At 43.6% G+C, this 22,980-nt stretch overlaps 1 protein-coding gene across 2 annotated transcripts in view; it reads left to right on the top strand.

The window, feature by feature from the left end:
- Positions 1 to 10,354, top strand: part of cntn5 (contactin 5) — an 88,747-nt gene extending 78,393 nt beyond the window's left edge. For both annotated transcript variants that reach the window (XM_088300804.1, XM_088300803.1), the window contains 6 exons: positions 5,793 to 6,027; positions 6,145 to 6,254; positions 6,468 to 6,654; positions 6,732 to 6,844; positions 8,452 to 8,620; positions 9,651 to 10,354. In XM_088300804.1, the coding sequence (XP_088156930.1) occupies positions 5,793 to 6,027; positions 6,145 to 6,254; positions 6,468 to 6,654; positions 6,732 to 6,844; positions 8,452 to 8,620; positions 9,651 to 9,739 (903 nt within the window). In that variant the 3' untranslated portion in view covers positions 9,740 to 10,354. The remainder of the gene's footprint in view (positions 1 to 5,792; positions 6,028 to 6,144; positions 6,255 to 6,467; positions 6,655 to 6,731; positions 6,845 to 8,451; positions 8,621 to 9,650) is intronic.
- Positions 10,355 to 22,980: the final 12,626 nt, after the last annotated feature.

The raw sequence follows: 22,980 nt of genomic DNA, 5'->3' as shown, positions 1-22,980 counted from the left end.
CACCTTGGTCACAGTTGACAAACGTGCTGACGAGGCGGTCCTCGCAGCCCACCTGGGACCCTTGTCGCAGTGATGAAGATGTAGTGAATATGCAATTGGGTCCCAGAAGAAGACGAAGACAGCGGGTCAGAACCGCTCCGGATGAACCCGTCGATGTGTATTAATGTGTTTGTAATTTCCCGCTAAAGCTAATAAATCTCGCGGCTAGCGAAGAGGAAATTGCCGTGAACTTCTCGCAGGCTCGGCCCGCAGAAGGGGCGGGAGTTGGGGGGTTAGGGGGCTCCCGTGCGCCTCGTCCCGAATGACTAAGAGCAAGGCCAAGAATTTGTAATTAAGATGGGTTGAAGGACACTTTCGCAAAGAGGGGAAGAGGTGAACAGATGTGGAATCAACTCGTCGTTATTAAGAATGGCCTGGCAGCCCAACCGCCGCTGGGAGAAGGAGTGGAAATGTGGGCGGGGGTGCGCCTTATGGAGAGGCGCGCACCATCCAGATGGAATGGATGCCTGCTGGTGTCAACGGAGGGGTCGGTGAAACATATTGTTGGCTTGAGTCCAATTAGCATATTAATACAGTGGTAGCTTTGACTCTCGAGTTTAATTAGTTCCTTGACCACAAATCACTCGTATGTCCAATCAACTGTCGCCAATGAAATGAATGGAAATGCCATTAATACCTTCCAGACCCACCAAAACATCTAAGAAATACAGTGGCTACTATCTAGCTAGCGTGCTAGCAGTAAACGTGAGACGTCACGGTGTTAAGTGGTATCATACAACATCCATTCAAGACGGTACACCAGAACTTCCCTCTTCTTTTGTTGAAGTTCAAGAAGTTAACTGCCATATTTGATTTTCTCTAGACAGGACAAAAGTGGCCTTAAGTAGAACGTGTCCTAATTATTAGAGGACATTCTATTGCTCTGACTGTCGTCTGCAAAGCAATGAAAGGAAAAACCATGCTTTCTTGATATAGACCCCAAGCGTAGCAAATACAATAAAAAGAGCAGGGTCCTTAAATTGAACCTTGCGGAACGCCATAATAGATTGAGGCAGACCAGGAATCAACAAGCTTGGCTTACACAAAAAGTCCTGCTGGCCAAATAGGATCTAAATGGTAAAATTGTAAGAAATGCGCCTTATGATTGACTAGCAATCAATCTAGGATGAAAAAAAAAGTATTTAATTTCATCAAACACCGATTGCAAATGATTAAAATGTGATAAATTGTCGTTACAACGCCATGTTAAATCATGTGGAACCAATGTTTGAATTAAGTCGATTCAAACGAGTGAGAGTGCAAGAAGGCGGAAGACCCAAAGCCAACCGAGAGGGGGCATCAAACCTCCACCCAATTTCCCCTTTCTCCCCTGAAGAAAAAAATCGTGATGGTCAGCAAAATTACCGTTTCGGACATTCACTCGACCAAGCACACGTGTATTGACAGGGAATGGAAAACTGTTCTGTCCGCACCATCCAACCCTGAAATTAATTTCGGGACGGTGTCTTTGAAGGTGCATTAACAAGTTAAATGTGACTTGGAAGTTTTTTTAAAAAAAATTGTTAAGCACTTACGAGGCAAATAGTCTGGGGGGTCTTATCGACTAAGTGATTTCCATCTCGGTTCTCAACCGGGTTGCTGAAATACTCCCAGACTGTTGATATAAATGAGCTTGCAATTTCTGGGTTATTAGTCATACTGGCCATGTTTCTTCCTCTTCGGTGCTCTTCTCTTCTCACGTAGTTGAGCTAGCTTTAGCAGTAGCCACAGTTCTTTGATCAAATAGCACGACATGTCGGTGAAGGAGGCTTTCTGGAGAAATGTATCCTCAATAGAAGCTTTTTATTTTTTTTAATAACAAAACTAGAATAATAATGATGTTTGGTAGCACTGTGAGCTCGACTGTATCTGGATTGGAGGCGTGAAGACGGATGGATCTTAAAAATTGTGCTTGTACAACTCCGCTGCATCACACTGAGTGTTGTTGCTAATATTTAGTTTCCCTTTGCTGGTGGAAGAACCTTTCAGGACTCCATTTCCCGCATTGGACGCAATTGGTCCTTTCCGTCGGCCTTGGTGGAGGTATTCACTCATGTGAGCGAGTGATAAGAAATATGAATGTGATGATGTCTCTCCACTACGCCTCGCTGTCATCCATAAATTTTGACAAGCTCCCCTCTCTTGCAACCTCAACCGGTTTCTCCGCCCGAACGCCATTTCCTCCGGTCGCTGCTCAACACGTTTGGGAATAAATCAGCAGCGGACGCCAGGTGATCGATGGTGGCCCTTATTAAAGGAGACGCGGCCCTTTTTTGCCGTCTACGGCTCGTTCGGGAACGCTTCTGCAATCATCTGCTGAAGGGTCGACGGCGGGCGGCCGGACGCCGTTAAAGCAGGATGAATGACTAAACAGTCGGCTGCTTTTCCACGGGGGCGTCCATTAGGGTTGGCCTCGCAGTCACCGAGCCCATTAGCGCTTGGTCATGAACGGAGTTATCAGGCTTTGGCCACATTTGCCCCCCCCCCTCCTTCCCATTAGGCACGGTGGTTGGAAGTGACAAACTGCAAATATTCGTTATTATCTTAAGAAGATTTTGAACTCATTCACGACCAGAGAACGTCATTTACTCCCATTGACGTATTTAGCCGTCAATGGTATTGAATGAGTTAAAGTGTTTCTTTTGTTTATCTGAGTATTTTTGATTCCTTTATTTATTTTCCGTGTTGCGTCCTGCAGCATGTTTTATTCCGGTGTCTGTGAGTGTGATGACCTTTCCTTTCGTTCACAAAGACTGAAAAACAAAAAAAGCAAGAGAGCACTTGCATTCTTTTTATTATTTGAAGCTCAAGCTTTTTCTGATCCTGAAACGTGATACACTGCGGGCTTGATTTACTCGAGCTTTGACAGGCACAAACTTGATTCGGAAGCTGATCGACTACCGAGGCGCAACTCTGGGTTGTGTCTGCCAAACACGCCGTTGTGTGAGGAGTACTTTGGAAATGTGATTTATCAAACATGATACGGATTGCGCTGGCTGATATTCAAAGTAGTGTTTGTGAAAGTCAGGAGAAATCAAAATAAGTGGTGTTCTGAAGAACACAGTAGCAAAAATGCCAGAAACAAAACTGATCTTGCCACATTGTCAGTTCAGAAAAAATATTTTGGAGCGTCTGAATAATCAGACTTGGAGCCAGTCACAAGAAGGAGTCATGCCATATGACCGATGACAAAACTCGCTTTAAATCAGTGCTTCTCAATTATATTCTGTTATGCCCCCCCCAGCAAGAAAAAAACAATTCGTGGCCCCACCCCACCACCAACTCCCCGTCGCCGAAAATGATAGCATTTTCGTTGCAAAACAAAAAGTTAATACTCGCTGCGTATGATTGGCAATGAGAGCGCCACTGCCAACTACTGGAGTGGATGTGCAATTACACTTTATTGTAGTACAGCAAAAAAAAAACATATTCCCCAGGTTCATACGCGCCCCCCTCAGCATCACACCACGCCCTGCCCCCAGGGGGGCCCCGCCCCACTTTTTGAGAAGCACTGCTTTAAATAGTATTTTTGACCTTTTGGTACACGATTACCTCATCATGAGCACCGGAGTGTTCAGTGTCTTGCTCAAAGACACTGGCCGGGGGATCAAACTTTTGAGTGATGAGACAACCACTCCACCACTGAGCCGTGCCATCCACATTTCCTTCCAACTGGGTCATTTCAAACCACGATGAGTCAGCTGACCCAAATTTTAAATGCAAAGTTATGCAAGATGTGCACATCATTTACATTCAATGAACAAACACCCTCGGAACGAGCTTGAATATATTATTGGATGTAACTCGGCAATATGTTGCCTCTTCCACTAACACTTCCAATTCCATCACTTCAAATTTATTTTTAGTTATTTGTGTGCAGTTCTCTTCGAAATGTTCCAGAGTGCGCAACCCGTGAGAGGACCTGCTATTTGGAATCTTGGTTAGCTAGGTAGTTAGTTCGTTAGTTCAGCATCCATACATAGATGTGGCTGCAAACACTACTCCAGTATTTCATGAGTACAGAATTAGAATATTTTTGCCCCCTCTGGTCCAAGCCCATCAAGGCAAAGTGATGAGCTCAATCATCACGCTCTGTCCATGTGTCCCTCCCCTCCTGCGCCCCGCCAGCGGGGTCCTAAACGCTCTTGCGTTTGTTCACGCGAGGTTCATATTCAATGAGCAGCACGGCCGGCCTGGAATGATGCGCTTTGATGACAGCTCATTTAGCTCCGCTGATCATCCCTGTAATGAGCACAGTCACGGTGATTGGTCATCGCGTTTGCATCCGGCACCATTACCTCTGGGGAGGGCTTGGCTCATTTGGGCCAGGCGTTCCCGGGACCGTTCACGGGAGACCAGAAGAGGTTTTTTTTTTTTTTTTTAATTATTTCCTGTACTTGACCATATTTGTAATACCAGCCGTGGTGTCATTAAAGATTCTTTGATGAGGGGGATTTATTCAAGTCGGGCTAAGTAGGACTTTTACTGAAGGCCTACGTGCGAAATGCACGACCCGCCTCTGCATATTATTGGACGCGGGTATGTCAAGACGTACCCTGGCGCTAAAACATCCGCTAGCATGCATGAAAACGACAACGGGGGCAAAACTGAATTAGTCACTCGTCACTTGAGTGTTTTCATGTATTCCCTCCTGAGATGTTGAGTTTAAATCACGTAAAAAAAAAAGAAAAAAACATGCGACGGTAAAAATCAGTCTTGATTAATATTAGCTTTCACGCACTGTCGTTAAAACATATTCCATTAAACGCAAGACCCTTAATCCGCTCGGCTCACATTAATTAATTGAATTCCGTCCTAATGAATTGCCGTTTGATTGGATGGAGTTGCTGGAAGACAACTCGGAGGGAGGAAGCCACACCAGACGTCGTTCTGAAGAAGAAGAAAAAAAAAAAAAGTCCGCCTGTCGGGGATGCCGAGAGATAAATGTCTCGGTTAAAGAGCGGCACTGAGCCACACGCTGGCCTTCCAATCGTCACGACAGACTGCTTCTTTATGAACGCTGGCAGGGAATTACAGTAAACGCAGAGGAAATTGCTCCAGATGAGAAAAGTTTGTTTCTTTTGCGGGTGTTCCAAAAGGGAAACTGCGCAATGTATGTCTCGGTGATTCTTTCCATTTTAAATGTGTAGGAGGAAATAAAAAGGGGAAAAAAAAAATTATCCGTGATTTAATGTGGTTATCGGGCCTTGGTAAAGAAACGTTTTTTTTTTTTTTGGCTGCCACAATCCATCGAATGGTCCATCGGCCGCATTATGAAAGACAAATGTCGACCCAACTGACTTCCTGCCGCCGAGCACCCAAGCAGAGATATGGAGCATTACGTCTGACACGGAAGATATACTTTCACCGCTCTTTGTTCAATCACATTGTTTTCAACTTAATTTGGAGCAAATCATTTGAACAACGCTATTATTTTTCGTCTTTCAACCATTGTGCCATGACGTGCGAGGAGAGTAGAAACCTTTTCGCCGCCTCATCGCACGTATTGCACGATGGCTCCATTAGGATACAAAACTTTTGGTGTCATTTGACGAATTGCCGGCCATAATTAAATAAAAAAAGTATTTCCCGTTATATCAAAATGACAGTTATACATATTCAAATTAAACTTTGCCCAGATATGCCATAAGTCTTAAAGTTCATGAAAATGAAAAACACGTGCGGCGCACATCATCTGCACAATTACCTAGAAAGTATTTGGCCTCCCTAAAAAGTTCTTGTTCCCGTTCCAGCCCGTGTCGGAGGAGTTCCAAAACGGCGAGGGCTTCGGCTACATCGTGGCTTTCCGCGCCAACGGCACCCGCGGGTGGAAGGAGAAGATGGTGACGTCAGCCGACTCCACCACGTACAAGTACCGCGACGAAACCTTCCCGCCGCTGACGCCCTTCGAGGTGAAAGTGGGCGTGTACAACAACAAGGGCGACGGGCCCTTCAGCCCCGTCGTCGTCATTTACTCGGCGGAGGGTGGTGAGCTCGCATTTTGTCACCCGTTTTTCTTTTTTGTTGTTGTTTGTTTTCGGAGTGGGTACATAGTAAAAATAAATAAATAAATAAAATTGCCTGTGTGTGTGCGCGTGCATGCAGAGCCCCGAGAGGCGCCGTCCGACGTGAAAGCCTACGCGATTTCGGCGTCGCAAATAAGAGTCACATGGAGGCCGCCCAACCCTGGTCCCGGAAGACCCAAAGGATATGAGGTGCGCTCCTTCATGCAATGCATGAAACTGACAGCTATGCTTTGTTTTTTCTTTTTTCTTTTTGGCCCATGCCAATATTTGTCATTAAAAAAAAAAAAAAAAAACGATAACCGATTAAACTGTATTTGCTGTATTTTTAAAATTTTTTGCCACATTATCCTGAGCCTTGTCACATGAACGTTAAGGGGCTTACGTGTTCTTCTGTGTGACCAGTTGAGCTACTGGCGAGCATCAGAGAAGGAGGATTCCGGCTGGAAACAAAGAACCAAAAAAAACGAGACCTCCTTCGTCCTGGGGGGCTTGGAAGGTAACAGCCAGTATGTCGTCACCGTCAAAGGCTTCAACAGCATCGGGCAAGGACCCGCCAGTGCCTCCGTCGTGGCCAAGACCAGGAAAGCCCGTAAGTTCAATTATAGGATGCACCGCCATGTTTTTTTTTTCTGAGGCTGATGCTTTTTTTACTTTGTGGTCGTTCAGCTCCCGTGCAGCCTCCGGGCAACCTGTCGTGGATTCAAGAGGGCAACAACGTGTCTTTAAGTTGGGACCCAGTCAAGGCCAAGAAAAATGAGTCTGACGTCATCGGCTACATGGTAATCATTCCGTTCGCCGACCTAAAGGAGAAGTTCACAAAATAATAATAATATTGCCTTTATTAGTCCCACAATGGGGAAATTCGAGATTCGAACCCAGGCCTCCTGGGGAGACTGGGTCCTGAAAGCGGCGCCTTAGACCACTGGGCCATCCTGGTGATATCACAAGAACTCAAATATCAATATGAAAGCAAGCACATCAATTCATGAAAATGACAAAAAGAAATGCTACAAAAAAATTACAAATATATAATATCGAGATTTTTTTCTATATTTACAGTTTTGTCTGACAAGTCGGCGAAACGAAGCAAAGAATAAAAAATAGTAAGCAAATAGTTACAGATATTTTATCATTTGTTTATTTTTTTTTTGTTGATGATTTTCAAATATGCACACCCTTCCCCATATGTGGCATATTGAATGTATTTTTTTCTCCGAAAGAATTACACACAGAAAAAAAATGACCGAATAGTTAGTACTGACATTTTATTTTATTTATAATTATAGAATAACAAAAATAATAAATATGTATTTTTTTAATTAGTCAATGGAATTCATTAAAAATAATAATTCATTAAAAAAATAATTACAAGCTTGGCATTTGCTTCAGCATTCGTAACTTCCCCCCCCAAAAAAAATTCCGCCCAGCAACCAAATGCTCACGTTTTCCGCCAACTACCCCAACATGCAAATGACAGCTTGTTTTGAAGATGATCCGTGCTACTGTACGGGAAAAAAAAAAAAAAAAAAACGGCACAAGTGCGTTACGTAGTGACAAGCGGTTTAAAAATAGCGACACGAGTTTCATTGATGCTTCGACAACACGGCGAGTGAGGCAGCGGAGGAGGGAGCCAAGTAGAAGGAGGATGAGAGTTGGCCGCCTTTCAAAGCTTCCCGCCTCAGAGGCGGCCAGAACCTCCTTCTGGATCGTGACCTCCAAGCTCTTGCAAGGGAGGCGAGGAGGAACACAGGCAGCCGTTTTCCTCCAATCGAAATGTTTCAAAGCCACGTAAACAGGAACGCTATCGAAACAAATCATTCAAAAAGACAACTCCCGTTCCGATTCGTGTACTTGTTGGAATTAGTGTGAGCCCTCTGCTTGATTTTTCTTCAAAGAGCCAGTCCCATCTTGGGATCGTGTCGAGTCCTCGCCGTAATGTAGTTTTGGTCGCGGTTTTTGTTGAAAATCCTCCTTCACGAAGATAGAAAGTTGGAAATAGAACAGGAGCAAGGCGGGGTCACTCCCAGCCAATCACAGACTTTAAAAAGTCATTTACTGTGTTCCCTTTAAAAGGGGTCAATTTTGTGACGAGTGTGTGCTTGACATGTTGGAGGTGTGAATGCATAGGTGGACCCAAAGTAGGAGGTTAGCAGACAATATATATTTTTTTTAAATTAATAAAAACAAGATAAAAAAAATTCATAGAAAACACTCAGCACGCCGACAGCAGGCAACGTGACGTAACAACAAGGCACTCTAGGATGTGACACGAGTGGCCGGAGGGAGCTGATTGGTAAACACGAGAAAAGTGTGGAGACGAAAACCCGAACAATCAAACAATCGCCACTTAAAACAAAAACTGTTTTCTTGTGTCGTCGTCGTGCAGGTGTTACTCAAGCAGGAGGGCCGAGGCCACAACCAGGTGACTCGCACCATCAACCCGTCCGCCACGCTTTCGCTTCCGGAGGGCGGCACGTACGTCATCGAGGTGCGCGCACTCAGCGAGGGCGGCGAAGGGGCGGTCAGCTCGCAAGTACGACTCGTCACCTCCTCCGGTAAGCTTCCGCCGCCGGTCGCTATTCATTCGTATTTATTAAGGTAGCAAAAGTACACGTACCAAAAAAAAAATGTTCTGCATGCATTGTTGTACTTAAGAGTAAAGATGTACCAGCTCAAAAATATACTCGGTACAAAAGTACAAATTTATTTTCACTGCATGTTTTGTTAACATGGTGAAAAAAAATACAAAATAATTTCCAGATTTACAAATTTAACATCTGCGCGCACTGTGAAAATTAAAAAAATAAAAAAATAACGTTATGTCAGATCTCAGTTTTCAACTGAAGGAAAGTGAAATTGATCATCCGAAAAATAAATACGCTCGTAAACTTTAAAATGATGACTTCTTTCCTGTCTATTTTCGCATCGCTCGCTGCTATCTGTTGTAATTAAGCAGTCAAAGCTCTGCGTGAGCAAAGTTTTCTTTGGCTAATACTCTTTTAATTACCTCGCCCACACACACAAAGCTTCACGGACGCGCTCGGCCAATGAACCTGCCGGCGGCGCGCCGACCGGACGAGACCGGCCAGCAGATGTTTTATCCTCATTGCCGGTTCACTGGCTGTATTGTTTGCACTCGTAATTAGTTGGACGATGACACACTTGTCTCTCGGCACGCAATACGTTTGGAAATGTCGTGTCGTCGTTCAGCTTTGAGTGAACACTTCTAGTCAAAGTGACCCGCTTCAAAATTGGGCTGCCGGGAAAAAATTATATACGTAAAACAGTGAGGTGAGGCCTCCTTGCGTGAAATCTGCGGCCGCGATCTAGGTAGCCTTCCGGCCTCGACCCTGTGGGCTTATTCATAAAAAATTGTTTCTTTGTTGTGCAAGGTTTGGGATTTTTTTTTTTTTTTCATTTTTTCCCCTCTGTTTTGCTGTATTGAATTATTTTTTAAATTGTGCATTAAAGCTTTTTTGTATTTGCGGTTGGGCTCACTATATTTTTATTCTTGATTTTAAAATAGCGACACACCAAATTTTTTGTGCGTCTTGCAACTAATCCTCCCCCTTTTCGTCCTGCCAGGTGTGCGGGCAAAGAGCGGCGAGTGCAAACAGAACCTGTCGTGGCCCGTCTTGCTTCTGGTTCTGCTGGTGCCTTCGGCGTCCTGGTGAGGCCGCTTCGCATTCATTTTCCAATTGGAGGGGAAAGGACTCGCCGTTCTCCCTTTTTTTCTTTTTTTTTTTAAATTGGCTTTGATGCCGCCGCTTGGCGCTCCCATGGAGGAGGAAAAGTCTGGGCGGGGGGGTTGAGTCATCTCATCACCCGTTTAGTTTCGTGTCCAACGTCGCGCTAGTGTTGTGCTGTCGTGTGCCGTGCGAGGAGAGATTTTTTTTTTTTTTTTAAGTGCTCGTCTCATTGACTCCCGGGGTCTGCGGAGCATGAATACTTCTCGGAAAGATGCAGCGAAAGCACGAGCAGGATCATCTGGGACGTGTGTATCGCCCACCCCCCTCCGCCCCGCACCACGTCCTCCCTTCCTCTGGCTACCCGACTAGCCAGGCGGCAGAAAACTCACTCGAGGAAAGAACAAGTGCTTTTTTTTTTTAATGGACCAAACCGCGATGACTCGGACTACTTTCCAGGACTTGCTTTTTTGTACATTGTGTTACCTTTTAGAGAAGAACACAGTGGTGTGTATCAGCTTTGTTTCTGTTGGTAGCAGCGCTTTGGGGCTCCGTGGCCCACGTTGGTGGAAGTACAGTAGGCAGCAGTAGGGACTCCTGGTGACCAATAAATGTGATGTATATTTTTAAAATGTTCTCTTGTCATCTTTTTCAGTTCAAATGCAAGTGGGAAGACAAGGTCAAGAAAGCAGAGTCAACGAAACTGTTTGGTCACAAAAAGAACCCAATTTGACGCAACTTTCTGGGTTGTTTTGCATAAAATTTGAGTTTCAACTTATTTGAAACAAATCCAAAATTTGGCAAATTTCTGAACAAACCATCAAAAATAATTTGGGTTTTTGGTTTGAAACAACCCGAAAATTTGGCCAGTTTTGTACAAACCAACTAAAAAAATTGGTCATTTTGTTTGAAACTAGTAAAAAAATGTGGGTCATTTTGTACAAACCAAATCCAAATTGGCAAAGTTGGGTCAAATTGATTGATTGATTCAATTCTTTTTTTTTTTTGTTTGTTTTTGTGTGTGACTTAGTCGGAACTCTTAAGATCAAATTCAAGTGTGAAATTTTGTCTGAACCTTTCCTCTTATTTGACACTTTTGTGCTCATGCCAAAGCCATATCTAATATTGTGACTTTTTGTTGCTAAGCAACTATGTTGAAATAAGGCGAGGAGCTTCCAACCAAAAATTTATTACGCATTCAATATGGTGATTTCCGTTCATCGCGGCATTTACGTTTCAGACAAGCCTGGGCTAGGTGAAAATCTGCAATTTGGAAAAATCACATCAGCAAAATTGAAGTGAGCGAGTTTGTCTCTCCCAACTGCCGCCAAACTTGAGCCGATGGACGGGGACCTTTTTATTCCTGGCTCTCCTGCAGCTGGCTTGAAATGTCACCACTCAGACACGGCAAACATTTTATTTGTCACGCGGCGCTGCCATTTAATTTGCCAACATCCAGTGAGACCAGAGAGCCAAAAAGGACCCGGGGCCAGCGTCCAAGCTGACTTTGGGCTGCGGGCTGGCGTATGCCCCGGAAGTCCGAGTCCTTGAAAAAAATCTTCCTCGAGCTGGAGGACAAACATGAAAACTTCACACAGGAAGGCCAAAGTCCGATTTGGAACCTCACGACGTATTTACCGCTCGCTGTCCCAATCATCCAAATGAGTTGTAAACAAAGTTCCAGAATCTCAGCAGGTCCGCCACTTGGGACCAAATGAGGACTCACATTGCTCCGAGCACTTTCTTAAAAAAAAAAATAAAACTAAACTTTTTGTTTTTAGTTCACTGGGAGGCAGCCGGTACTAAAGTGGACCTGCTCCAACTTGTCCAGACTGCACAAACATTGATTTATTTTATTTATGTATTCCCTTTTTTTATTAGCATTTTTGCAGCTTTTGGACACGCGCGCACACCCAATTGCTAATGTAGCGACCTTTAATTATTCATGCAGCTGTTGTCTGTGTTGGCACGTGTGATTTATGATAATGGATCATGTTTTGTGCAAGGGAGAGCCACAAGCTACAGTGTCAGCAATTAAATCACAAGCCCACCCGTGTGTGTGGGGGGGGGGGGGGGTGCGCGTGTGTGTGTGTGAAGTTAAAATAATAGACTATTTCAGACAACTGCAAGGCAGTACACGCTCGACGGAAACACTTCTCCGACCTTTTACGTTGAGTATCCCCGAAAAGACGAAATTGCTTTTATGACTGACATGGCAATATTAATATACAGTAGCATAGTAGACCTAAGTGTTGCTCAAAAAGATTTTTGGTCCCATAACATTTAATATGGTCAACCGCAATACAATTATGCACAGTTTTACATGAAAAATAAATGTCAGTTCTTAACGATTCAATGCAAATGTATTGTTCAACAACAAAACAAAAAGTAAAATAGAGAACTGTACGCGGGCAGCGACTCACGTACAATTGGAGCACTGGTGTCAAACTCAGCTTTAGATGTTTCCCGCCTCCAACACATCACACCTGATTCAAATGATGAGCTCAACAGCAAGCTCTGCAGGAAACTAATCACGATCCTGATCATTTGACAAACTAACTATATCACGTAAAAAGAAAAAGAAATCCTATGGTTTTTATAGAAATTATTGTTCTTTGTAACGATTTGCATTTTTGAGGGCCTCAATTTGAACAAAAACTCCTCAAACGTTGTACACCAATCAGTTCTGGTGAAAATTTTTATATTTTAAAGTTGAGAAACTCAAGCACAAAAAAATCATACAAGAGGCAACTGGAGGTGAGAGACCATGACTTTAATTGTTGCTTGTTTGGACCTTTGCTTGCTCATGCAAATGTGCGACGTTTGGTTTTTCAGCTTCTTGCTGCTCGGGAACGAGAATTAGGGAGGCGTGCCATGTGCCGACTAATGTGAACAAAAGGATTAATGCGGCAGCGGCGGCTTTAGAGCTCGAATCAACACGCAGGATTTTCTTTCTTTCTTTCCCGCCCTGCACCCCGAGCGCTAATCATGGCCGCCTTAATTGAAGTTGTCTCGAGACCTGTAAAGCGAGGAGAGCCGCGCGGGGAAGAATAAAAGCAACCGAGTGTCCTGCTTGACTTTGACATTGGTTTGTTTGCTTCAACTTGTCATTTGTGTTCCTCGAAAACTTGTGCTTGCATTATTGGCAGAAAGGTTTTCCGAGCGGTGTTGTGGTTTGCGCGTTTGCCTCTCAATCGCATATTCTGTATTTGATTCTTGGTTGAAGCATTCCGTTGATGAAATTCTTTCTTCTCCCCAATACTTGCATGGTTTGCTGCCATTATTCCAAATACTGCACATTCAAGTACAGCTTTATCGAAGACTAAATAAAAAATGTCACATAGGCTCACGTAGGACAGGACATTTCCTTAGATTAACAAACGCCAGAGCTTGATTTTAGTCCGACTGTCGTGCGTGTGACGAACCCACTCACAAAATGGCTATGACAAAAATTGCCTCTGAACGCATCAGGAGCGGCAATCCCAACTGTGTGGGGCATACCATTACAAACGGGGCGGGGCAATACCACCGACAGAAAGAACAGAGGGGAAGTCAAACCGTTAACCCTCTTCGGTTTGACGAAACACACCACCAAAGTACCATAATAAGGTAAACGGATTTGATTAGTAAATTAACCAGATAATGATTGTTATAGGGATTGGAGTATTGCCCCCCCACTCTAGAATGGTATGCCCCACGAGCAGGTGGGAGGTGCAGGTTACGTGAAGTCACAATACGGAAATTCATCTGCCGTTAGCGTCTCGCCCACGGCGGCGTCATGCCCAGATTATAATTTCTCTCGGGGGGGGTGGGGGCTTGACAAGTTTTATGAATAGGGCCGGATGGGGTACCGAGATAATACCGGCCGGAGGATGGCGGACTGACCTCCAAAATAGGGTAAAGTGCCCATTTCATTATATATATATATATATATATCTCTACCGGGTACCGGGTTCCTTCTAAAGCACTGATAGGTTGTACTCCATCTTACCTGTGACCCTGAACGGCACAAGACGTACAAACGAAAACATCAACAGGGCGATACAACGATAATGAGGACATTAAGGATGATGACTGAGAACATACTTGTTGAGGCAGACCCTCGTTTGCATGCGGAAATGCTTTCATTAACGCCTCGCTCTCGTCAACGGTCGCCTTGCCGTTTTAATTGCAGACGTCGCGCTGCTATTAAAATAGCAGCCAATTTAAAACGCGCCGAGCTCGCTCGCTCCCCGTAAGAAAATTAAAGCGTAAGCGTCCTGCTGCGAGTTCTCATTAGGGAGAACATTTATGAGCAAACGTGTGGAAAAGAAAAAAAGCCGAGTCCATTCTGATTTGCCTGGATGGAGGATAATTTGGTTATGCTACTTGTATGAGACAATCAAGCGAGCATACACTCTAGAAAGTCCAAAGTAACTTAATACGGGTAAATAAGTGATTGATCCATCCTTTTGGGTTCAATCAGTGCTTCTCAAATAGTGGGGCAGGGGCCGCTGGGGGGCACGTGTGACCCTGGGGAATATGCTTTTGTTTCCACCGTACTACAATAAAGTGTAATTGCACATCCACTCCACTAGTTGGCAGTGGCGCTCTCCTTACCCATTGTGCAGCGAGTATTAACTCTACAGTGTATGTTTGCTTTGCAACGAAACCGCTATTATTTATAGTTGCGGCGAAGTGTGGGTGGTGTTGGTGGGACGGGGGGCGCAAATTGTTTGCTTCTTGCAAGTTGGGGCGTAAGAGAAAATAATTGGCCAGCTCTTGGTGACACATTTTTTGTGTTGGTTAAATTTTCTGGGGTCAAGTGACTAATTCAAAAACCCATATTGAGTTATTTGTGATTGGTTCGTACGGCCATTATGTTTCAGCTGATTACTGAGACTAAAAGGGGAAAGCAACTTTAAAAAAATGAGAGAGAGAGAGCTAGAGCGAGGGAGAGCAAGAGAGACAGCACTGTGCTGATCATAAAGCTAAGCTAACAAGGCTAGCTATGTCTTCCCGGTCAAAATGTTTGCGTAGGCCTGCTTTGCTTTCAATGCCGAAGCATTCTAGCAACAAGCTGACTTTGATCACCGCCATCGAGCACCTTTTCCGAGCAGGAGAAGAGGTGAGGAAGAGAGAGGAGAAGCGGCAGTAAAAGAGGCCAAAATCCAGCAGCGGAGAATAGGCCTATTGTTTCGGCTTTGAAATTTTGCACCCTAACAAGGAGATTGACTTGCTGCAGGTTGCTTTGCATAATTCTATTGTTTTTCACCGATTGTCAAATCATGACAATTATGACTCTTAATGAAAAGCCGTACAGGGACGGTGTTGCTTCTTTACGCGACTGGCAAAACAAAGATCTTCAACCGCACTTTTCATTCCTGATTAGACTCACCTTTAATAAAAAGGCTCTCGAACAAAAATAGACGCGAAGCGTTAGCAAGTTGAGTGTTGGCAGGTGTGTCCGAGTGCAAATCTCAGCAGGGACGCTAAGAAGTTAGCTTTTGTTTTCGGAGGGGGTAAAAAAAGAAAGATGATAGAAGGCAGAAGGTGCAGTGAAAATACAAAGTGACAAATTGAAACGCAAGTCGTGGCTGACACAGGAGAAGAAAGTGTTTTATTTAAAAATATATGTTTAATTCCACAATTGTTGACATTTTAACTGGTGTGTATTGTTCCATTGAGAAAAAAAAAATCTTTTATCACATTATTATCAAGGCAGCACGGACGGACGGGTATGACTGCAAAAACTAAAATATCGCCGCGATGAAATATCGCAAATTGATTCAAATCATGTTTTTTCTTACAAGCCTTGCAGAAGCGCCTCCCTCACGCGCCAATTGTGAATTCAGCAAAATTACTTTATCAAGATAAGTGTGAGCACATCTGGATTTCTTTTTGTGGATCTCTTCCTTAACGCGGTGTGTATGTTTCCAATTTTTTTAATCATTCAAGATAATGAATTGAAAATTATTTTGCGGACCCCCAAAGTGAAGCTTGGGGACCCTCCCGGGGCGATCCAGGTTGTAAACCGCCGCTCTAGAGTACTAGAAAGCAAACCTGGTGAGACGTGTTGCTTTTTCAAGCTGGCCTTGGTGATCGCTTCGCCTCCCAACGAGAACCAAAAAGGTGCCCTTGAGTTTCCAAGAGAAGGTAATCATTCCCCCAAGGTCATGCTCGAAATGGCGCACCTGCCGTCGCGCGCAGCTGGAAATGCCGTTTTCGGGCCGCCGCCTCCATTCGAGGTTTCTCTCCAAATTGCAACCGATCCCTTTCCAGCCTCGTTTTCTGTCCTCCGGTCCGCTCGGCTTTTAAGACCTTAATAACAAGTGGATCTGAGCGTAATACCCAATGTTTTATTCATCGCGTTTGGATTCGGATGGATCAAAGTCTAATCTGTTCCTCTAATGCACTGGCTCCGCCGCGGATTGAACCGTCCTGACCTGTCGCCTGGCCGCCCAATCTGCAAGGAAAGGTAAACGCGCAGGTTTATCCTCGGGGTAGCGTCCGCTTCACGACTCGCCCTTTTTTTTTTTTTCCCTTTATGGCTTCGCCGGACACTTTACAGCAAAGCCAACCTTTGACGGTGCTGACATATCGCCCGATTTAAAGGTTCCCCGGGCGATCGGCCGGTCTGAAGGCGAGGATCAGCCGAGGCCAATCCGAGGGTTCCTTTAAACTGAAACGGAGTCGTTAAACAGTAAAGGAGTGGCGCTGTGCTCGTCCTTGCGGCAGCCAATCTCCGCCGTTAAATTGGCTTTTGTGAAAGCTCAATGGATGCCCATCTCCGCGCCGCTCGCACGACGAGATATGACAATCAATGCGCCCGCCAGAAAAGTGGTTATTCCCAATATATATATTTTCTCCAATCTAAAGCGGGCCACGCACGTTTTGAACATCTCGTCCGATTTGTCAAATGTGAGAGACTCCTCACTTGGCAATGAGAAAATTGCCAGGTTAGTGTTAAAGTTCACCGCTTTTATAATGTGCGATCTACTCCAGATAACCAACACGGCACACCACACACTTAAGAGCGAAAGGTTTTATTGACAATTTTTGAGGAGGAATCACTCTGAATACGGTCCACACAACAGGATAATCGCTGCAAGACATCAGATAATCAAATCAATCTGAAGTGGTGGGAAATTAGCCTTAAAATCATCCAATTATCGGTATGTGTGAACTACACCACGATCAACCCGGAATAAAATCTGACTAAAAATGTGTTTCTGAGTGTAGATCTGAGAATAAAACGTTTTCTTCAAACCTTGCACACCGCTGGAACGCCACTTCGGATGATCTTATTGAAACTTTCAATCATCAGTCTAAATGGGTGGAAAACCATTCTCAAAATCAGCCAGTTATCGTTATATGCGAACTGCAACACTTTCAATCCTGACTAAAATTTCTTCAAACCTCACACACCACTGGACAATCGCTTAGGATGATCTTATCGAAAAATATGATAATCAAATCACTCGGAAGGGGTGGAAAACCATTCTCAAAATCAGTCTGTTATCGTTACATGTGAACTACAACACTTTCAACCCTGACTAAAATATGACTTAAAATTGGTTTCAGAGTTTAGATCCGGAAGTATAACCTCTTCTTTAATCATCGCACATCACTGGACAATCGCTCAGGATGATCTTATCGAAACATCTGATGTCTCAAGGGGTGAAAAGCCAAGGTCAAAATCAGACAGTTATCGGTAATTTCAATCTTGACTAAAATCTCACTTAAAATTAGTTTCTGGATCTAACACATCGCACACCACTGGACAATCGCTTGATGATCTTCTAGAAACACCTGACAACCGACTCACACACTTGTCCGTACATCCGCGCTTTAATGAACCGCTGAAGTACACGGCGAGGACAAGGGCGTAACGCACTCGTTATGATGCGATCAGTTCAATGTACAGATGGTCGTCACGTGTCATAAAAATAGCGACGCGTTCCATAAAAGAAGATGGAAAGCATAAGGATGGACGTTAGAAGTGACAAGTGAAATTAGCCACCCGAGTCAGCGCATACACGCCTTTCCACTTGTATTGGCAAAAACGAAGGGAAAGAAAGACATTTAAAAAAAATACACTCAGCCTATAACAAGACACTAAAAGTTTCATTAGCAAGACAGCAAAGTGAGACAAAATACCAAAGCTTCTTCCGAGGCACTTTGTTGCGCTTTAATTACAGCAGGCCCGGAAACCTTCGACAATTAAAGCGGCGGAATTTAGTGGCTAATTGTTTAATGATCACGCTTCTCCCTTTGCCCAAAATTATCCGAATCCTTTCGATTCGACATTTGGTCTTAAGAAAACAAGATGACATCAATTAGTTGGCCTTCTTTATACTATTGTTCAATTGGAATTTCTCTGTTGCTACCATGCTAACGGTGGCTAACTAGCTAACAACTAGCAAACTCGGAACCTGAAAATGGAATTTGTCAGAAATGAGATCAAAAGTTTGAAGTTGGAATGGTTTGAGTAGTAGTTTTGGAATTTTGTCTAAGGAAAAAATGGAATATCAAAAAAAAAAGTGGGAATTTGGTGAATGTGAAAATTGTCAGCTATCCCAAATAGGTTAACAATTTGAAGTAGTAAAGTTTTGAATCGTTCAATAAATGTCGAAATATTTAGCATATCTGTCAAATGGCTTCCTTTGGTTGGAGTCATTTGAATTTTCAATCATCCAAAATAATGATTTGAAAAAAGGGCAATCGTGAACGCTTTTCAATAAAGCTCAAAAGACAAACATTCTAAACTTGGAATGGTTTGAAAAATTGTAAGTAAGTTGAAAAATGTGGAAGAAAAAGCGGTAGAATAAAAACAAATATATATTTTGGAGGAATCAGAGAATAAAATATGAAGTTGAAAAGGCACTGACGGCTCACATCTGCCTGGTCTTCACAGGATTCCCACATTCTTGAAGCAGGTCATTGCACCCCCCCCCTCCCGCAGGCCACCGACATCTAACACCAGATACTTGTCCAATCAATGAGCCAACATGGACACCACCTCCGCTCGCCTCCGACCCCCCCCCCCCCCCCCCCCCCTGCCCATGTTCACGGTCACGAAATCTCAAAAGTGAGACAATCCACCTGCCACACCAACCCGAGCTGCTGCGGCGCAGGCAGCACAAGTAGGAATTGATTGGACAAAAAAAATAAATAAATAACTCAAACTTTCCTGTTAAGTTGCTGAACGCATTGCAGCCGAGAGAAAGTGAAATTACAGATCCAAGCCAAGGCGTGACGAACGGCGGGCGAGGCGCAGCCGATTGAGCGCGTCAGCTGTGACGGTGACGCATGTCGATATGTTCTCTTAATTGAAGGCCAGCGGAGCTTTGCGCACCTCCAATTGCATGCAGATGTGCCGCGCACGCAAAGATTCACACTTAATGAGCTCGTAGCCAAATGCTGATGTTTCCTTTTTTTTTTTTGTTAGCGCCAATGATTAATGTTGTGGGTTTGACCTTATTGACTGAAAGCTCAAATGTGGAAATGGATCTCAGGAGGGCTGCTCTTTAGCCCGCCTTCAAGATGGGGTAACACATGCGTGCACGTCGACATTTCTCATCCTGTTTTTTTTTTTTTTTGTATGGAAGACAACAGAATAAAAAAAAAAAAACATTCATGCCCGTTTGCATTTACATTGGCACCAAATGGGCAATCTGAATTGGATCCAGATCAAGATTAATTCAACATGACAGATTCTAAAATGTCGTTTATTTCCACATTTCTTATGATCGGAAAGACAATTTAAGCGCAGGTTAAATGGTCATAATAATAATGATAATTATAAAAGCAAAAATGTCTTTAAAACTAATTTGCTTAATTCAACTTCAAATTGAAAAACTGTTTTGGCTTTTTGTCATGGAAAATTGGAAAATAATAACAAATGGGCAAAATACTTTCCCCATTTGTCATTATTTAATTAATTAAATTTTTGACATGAATGAGTTTGCACATTTTGACTTGATTGGTTGGAATCCGTGGAGAAATGTGGTTAAATAAAAAAGTCAAGTCTTTGGAGAATTTATTGTGAAATACTGACAAAATGTGTGAAGTTTTGGGCGACATGAAAAATGCACCACTCGGTATGATTTGAATAATTGAACAAGTCGAGAAATATGGAAGGAAGAGTTAAATATGAAAAATGTCTCCATTCATTTTAATCGGATTTTTACATCAATGAATAAATAGATGCATAATTAATCCAAAACAACTCGGCTGTGCCCGCCGATGACATTCCTCGCAGGACACGATGACTCTCCTTTTTAACAGCCACCCGTTATTGTCGTGCTCCATTTCAATGCGCCAAAGCCAAATAACTCGAGCGGCTTCCAACGCTGACGACAGTCACGCGGCGATTAGAATAAAATCGGCGTCGCTCGGATGGGCGTGGGCGCCCCCGGACGTCCTCATCGATGAGCCTAATAAAGTGTCAATGAAACATCCCGTTCAATCGCAAAACGGCCAAACGTGACACGACCGTGCTCGATGCGGAGATTCCCTTTCGTTCCGAGGAGATCGATAGCGTGTTGTGCGCTGGCACAAAATCAATGCAAAGTGGCTCATCGTAACTGCGGCGTCCCTCGGCCCGCCGTTAATCTCAGTTTAGCATTTGCTGCACAAAAAGCGGCTTTTTGCCGACACCAAGGTCAGGACATGACAAGTGAACGCTTCAGAGGCGAAGCTGACTGGGAGATTATTCTTCACAAAGTCAACTAAGTGGATTAGTGCAGAGATCCAGACAGGAAATGGTGGCGGAGTTTCGAAACATTTGGTTCGAGAAAACATGATTGCCGTAGCATCATGTTTTGTGGCTACTTGTCTTTTGGAGGGAAATATGAAAACGGTCAAAATGGCAATCAGTGTTGGCATGAAAATGTCAGGAAAGGAGAAGTAGAAGAGCTGGACTTTATTTCGAGTAAATCAGAGGCACTTTAAATGGTGGCAGGTAGTGATGGGAAAATGAAGCTTCAAATCTGCGTCATGAACAAGTTGTCGTATTTTTGGACTCAACCTTGGGCGGAAAGCACACTGACTCGCCATTTTTGAAAGCCTTTATTTAAACCAACAGTGCCATCTAGAGGACATGAAAATACAACAAGTGGTTCATGAAGCAAATTTGAAGCTTCATTTTCCCGTCACATGATTTTGTTTTTCTTTATTTTTTTCTTTCTTTCTCCAGGAGCCTCTGTGAACAAATGATTGACGCATCCCTTTGTCATGCCTCCAGTCACTACAGTCTCTGATTGGTTAGCATTTATCTTTGCGTTAGTCATGCCATTATAAGTTAAGAAATAATAATTGAAAATTCAATTAGAGGCATAGGATGGGCTGTTTTTTTTTCTTTCATTTTCTACCGTTGCCAACTCAACCTTGAATGTGAGTTTCAATATGGTTGGCTAATTCCGGACAAAACCGCATCCCAATTATAAGTGGATGTGCACACTTTGGCAACCACAGTATTGTGATTATTTATTTTTACTCCTACTCTTAAAAAAAAAAATGTGATTGTACAGGTCCCATTATTGGAAAATGTAAATTAGCTTTGGGTTATTTTTTTTCATCACAAAATAAATTGTATTTTTTAAGTAATTTTTTTTTCTTGAATTAATTTGAAAAATGAAAAAATAAATAATCCTGTGTGACCTTTGGGTGACGAGGAAAAAAATCCAAAAATGGCTAACCTGCTAACTAACGTCAATTCTTCGTCCCGCTATCTTTTCATTTCAGTGCCATTAATCCGAGCGACAGAAAAGTCTCAATGATCATGTTAACGATGTCTGAATTTCCACCGCATGTATTTCCGGATCAATTTACCTGTTGGAATGAAAATTTCACGGCCTGCATTCCATCTTCCTTGGAATCAATTAAAGTGACAGAACATCTTCATTTCCGACCGGTAAAGAAGAAGGCCGAAATAATTGGTGGTCAAAACGCATTTGTTTACGAATCGTGCCACCTGAAATCGCTTTGACTTTTGCCGCATGGAAGCACGTCATTGTGAATAATTGCGTCCGAATGAAGTGATGGCTCACCAAAACGGGCTTTTCGCAGACACAAATAGAAGTTGAGCTTTCTTAGTATTCCCGTGGCGCACCAGGCGATGCGATGGAGACGCTCTTGATTAGATAAATCACTCTTAAGCGCTATCCAGCAGCCCGAAAGAATTACGTAGGCCGTTTTTTTTTTTTTTGGGGGCATTCTGGCTTTTTGCCTCCAAATGAAAAGCCCTCGAGTTTCATTCGCTTTCTCAATGCCACTTGAGTATTCTGCAGCGAAAAAAAGAGCTCTCAGTTTGTTAAGTGACTCTTTCTGTTGGTGAGCAGCATCCAAAATTTGGCGCTCAATCATTCTTTTGACCGATAAATCGACTCAACATGCGGGAAACCCCCCCCCCCAATTTTTTTTGTTTCGTGGTCCCCTGCAGGACCTCGCAAAGCTCAAATAAAATCATGATCCCTCAGCAACGCACACAAAATTAGATGCATGTGTCAAGCATAACGTGGAAAAGTCTGGAAGGACACGTGCCCGTAAATAATTTCTGATGAATTCCAGGACTGCTCGTCGAAAATGAGCCGCAATCGAAAGGAAGTCGACAAGACAGATGGGGAACGTTAAATTCCGGCGTTTTTTTGGCCTATGCCATCGAATGTGGGATTTGCCGCCATGGAGGAGGGGTCAAAGGCCCATTCATCATGGCTGGCAGCTTTAATTATTATTCTTTAGATGAATGAATGGCCTTTTCGGGGGGCCTTGACATGCCCGAAAATTCAGCAATTTGGGGCTTAAACGAACCACCGAAACTTTCGCGGCAGCCATTTTGGTTTGCAGAAGCCATTTGTGACCATTTTCCAGGGCTCATCATTTCGCGCCAATTAACGCAAATCAGAAGCAGATGAGTGGTGCTAAACTGCCAAGCTGTTTTTAAATCGTCTGATGTGGGCGGAGCTTGTTGTTAAAGTTTCGATTGACGGAATCAAATTTATTGTCATTGCACATGCATGAGTAGAGCGTAACGAAGTTCGCTAAACGGTTACATCCCCGTCCACGAGACATAAAAAAACAAAAATCAATGACCAATGAAGGGAGAGAGAGCTGGGAGGGTCGCCAAATGGCCGACCGATTTTTTTTAGGTGAAAAAGATAAATTTAAGGGGGGGGGGGAATAACGAGTCCTAAGCTTTGCTCCTATAAGGGGGGGGGCACAGTGTGGGAAAAAAAAACCTCAAACTT

Source organism: Idiotropiscis lumnitzeri, chromosome 7 (assembly GCF_059441095.1).
Source record: "Idiotropiscis lumnitzeri isolate Australia: NSW breed Sydney's pygmy pipehorse chromosome 7, RoL_Ilum_1.0, whole genome shotgun sequence".
NCBI classification, from domain to species: domain Eukaryota; kingdom Metazoa; phylum Chordata; class Actinopteri; order Syngnathiformes; family Syngnathidae; genus Idiotropiscis; species Idiotropiscis lumnitzeri.
This window is presented reverse-complemented; position numbering and strand designations above follow the sequence as displayed.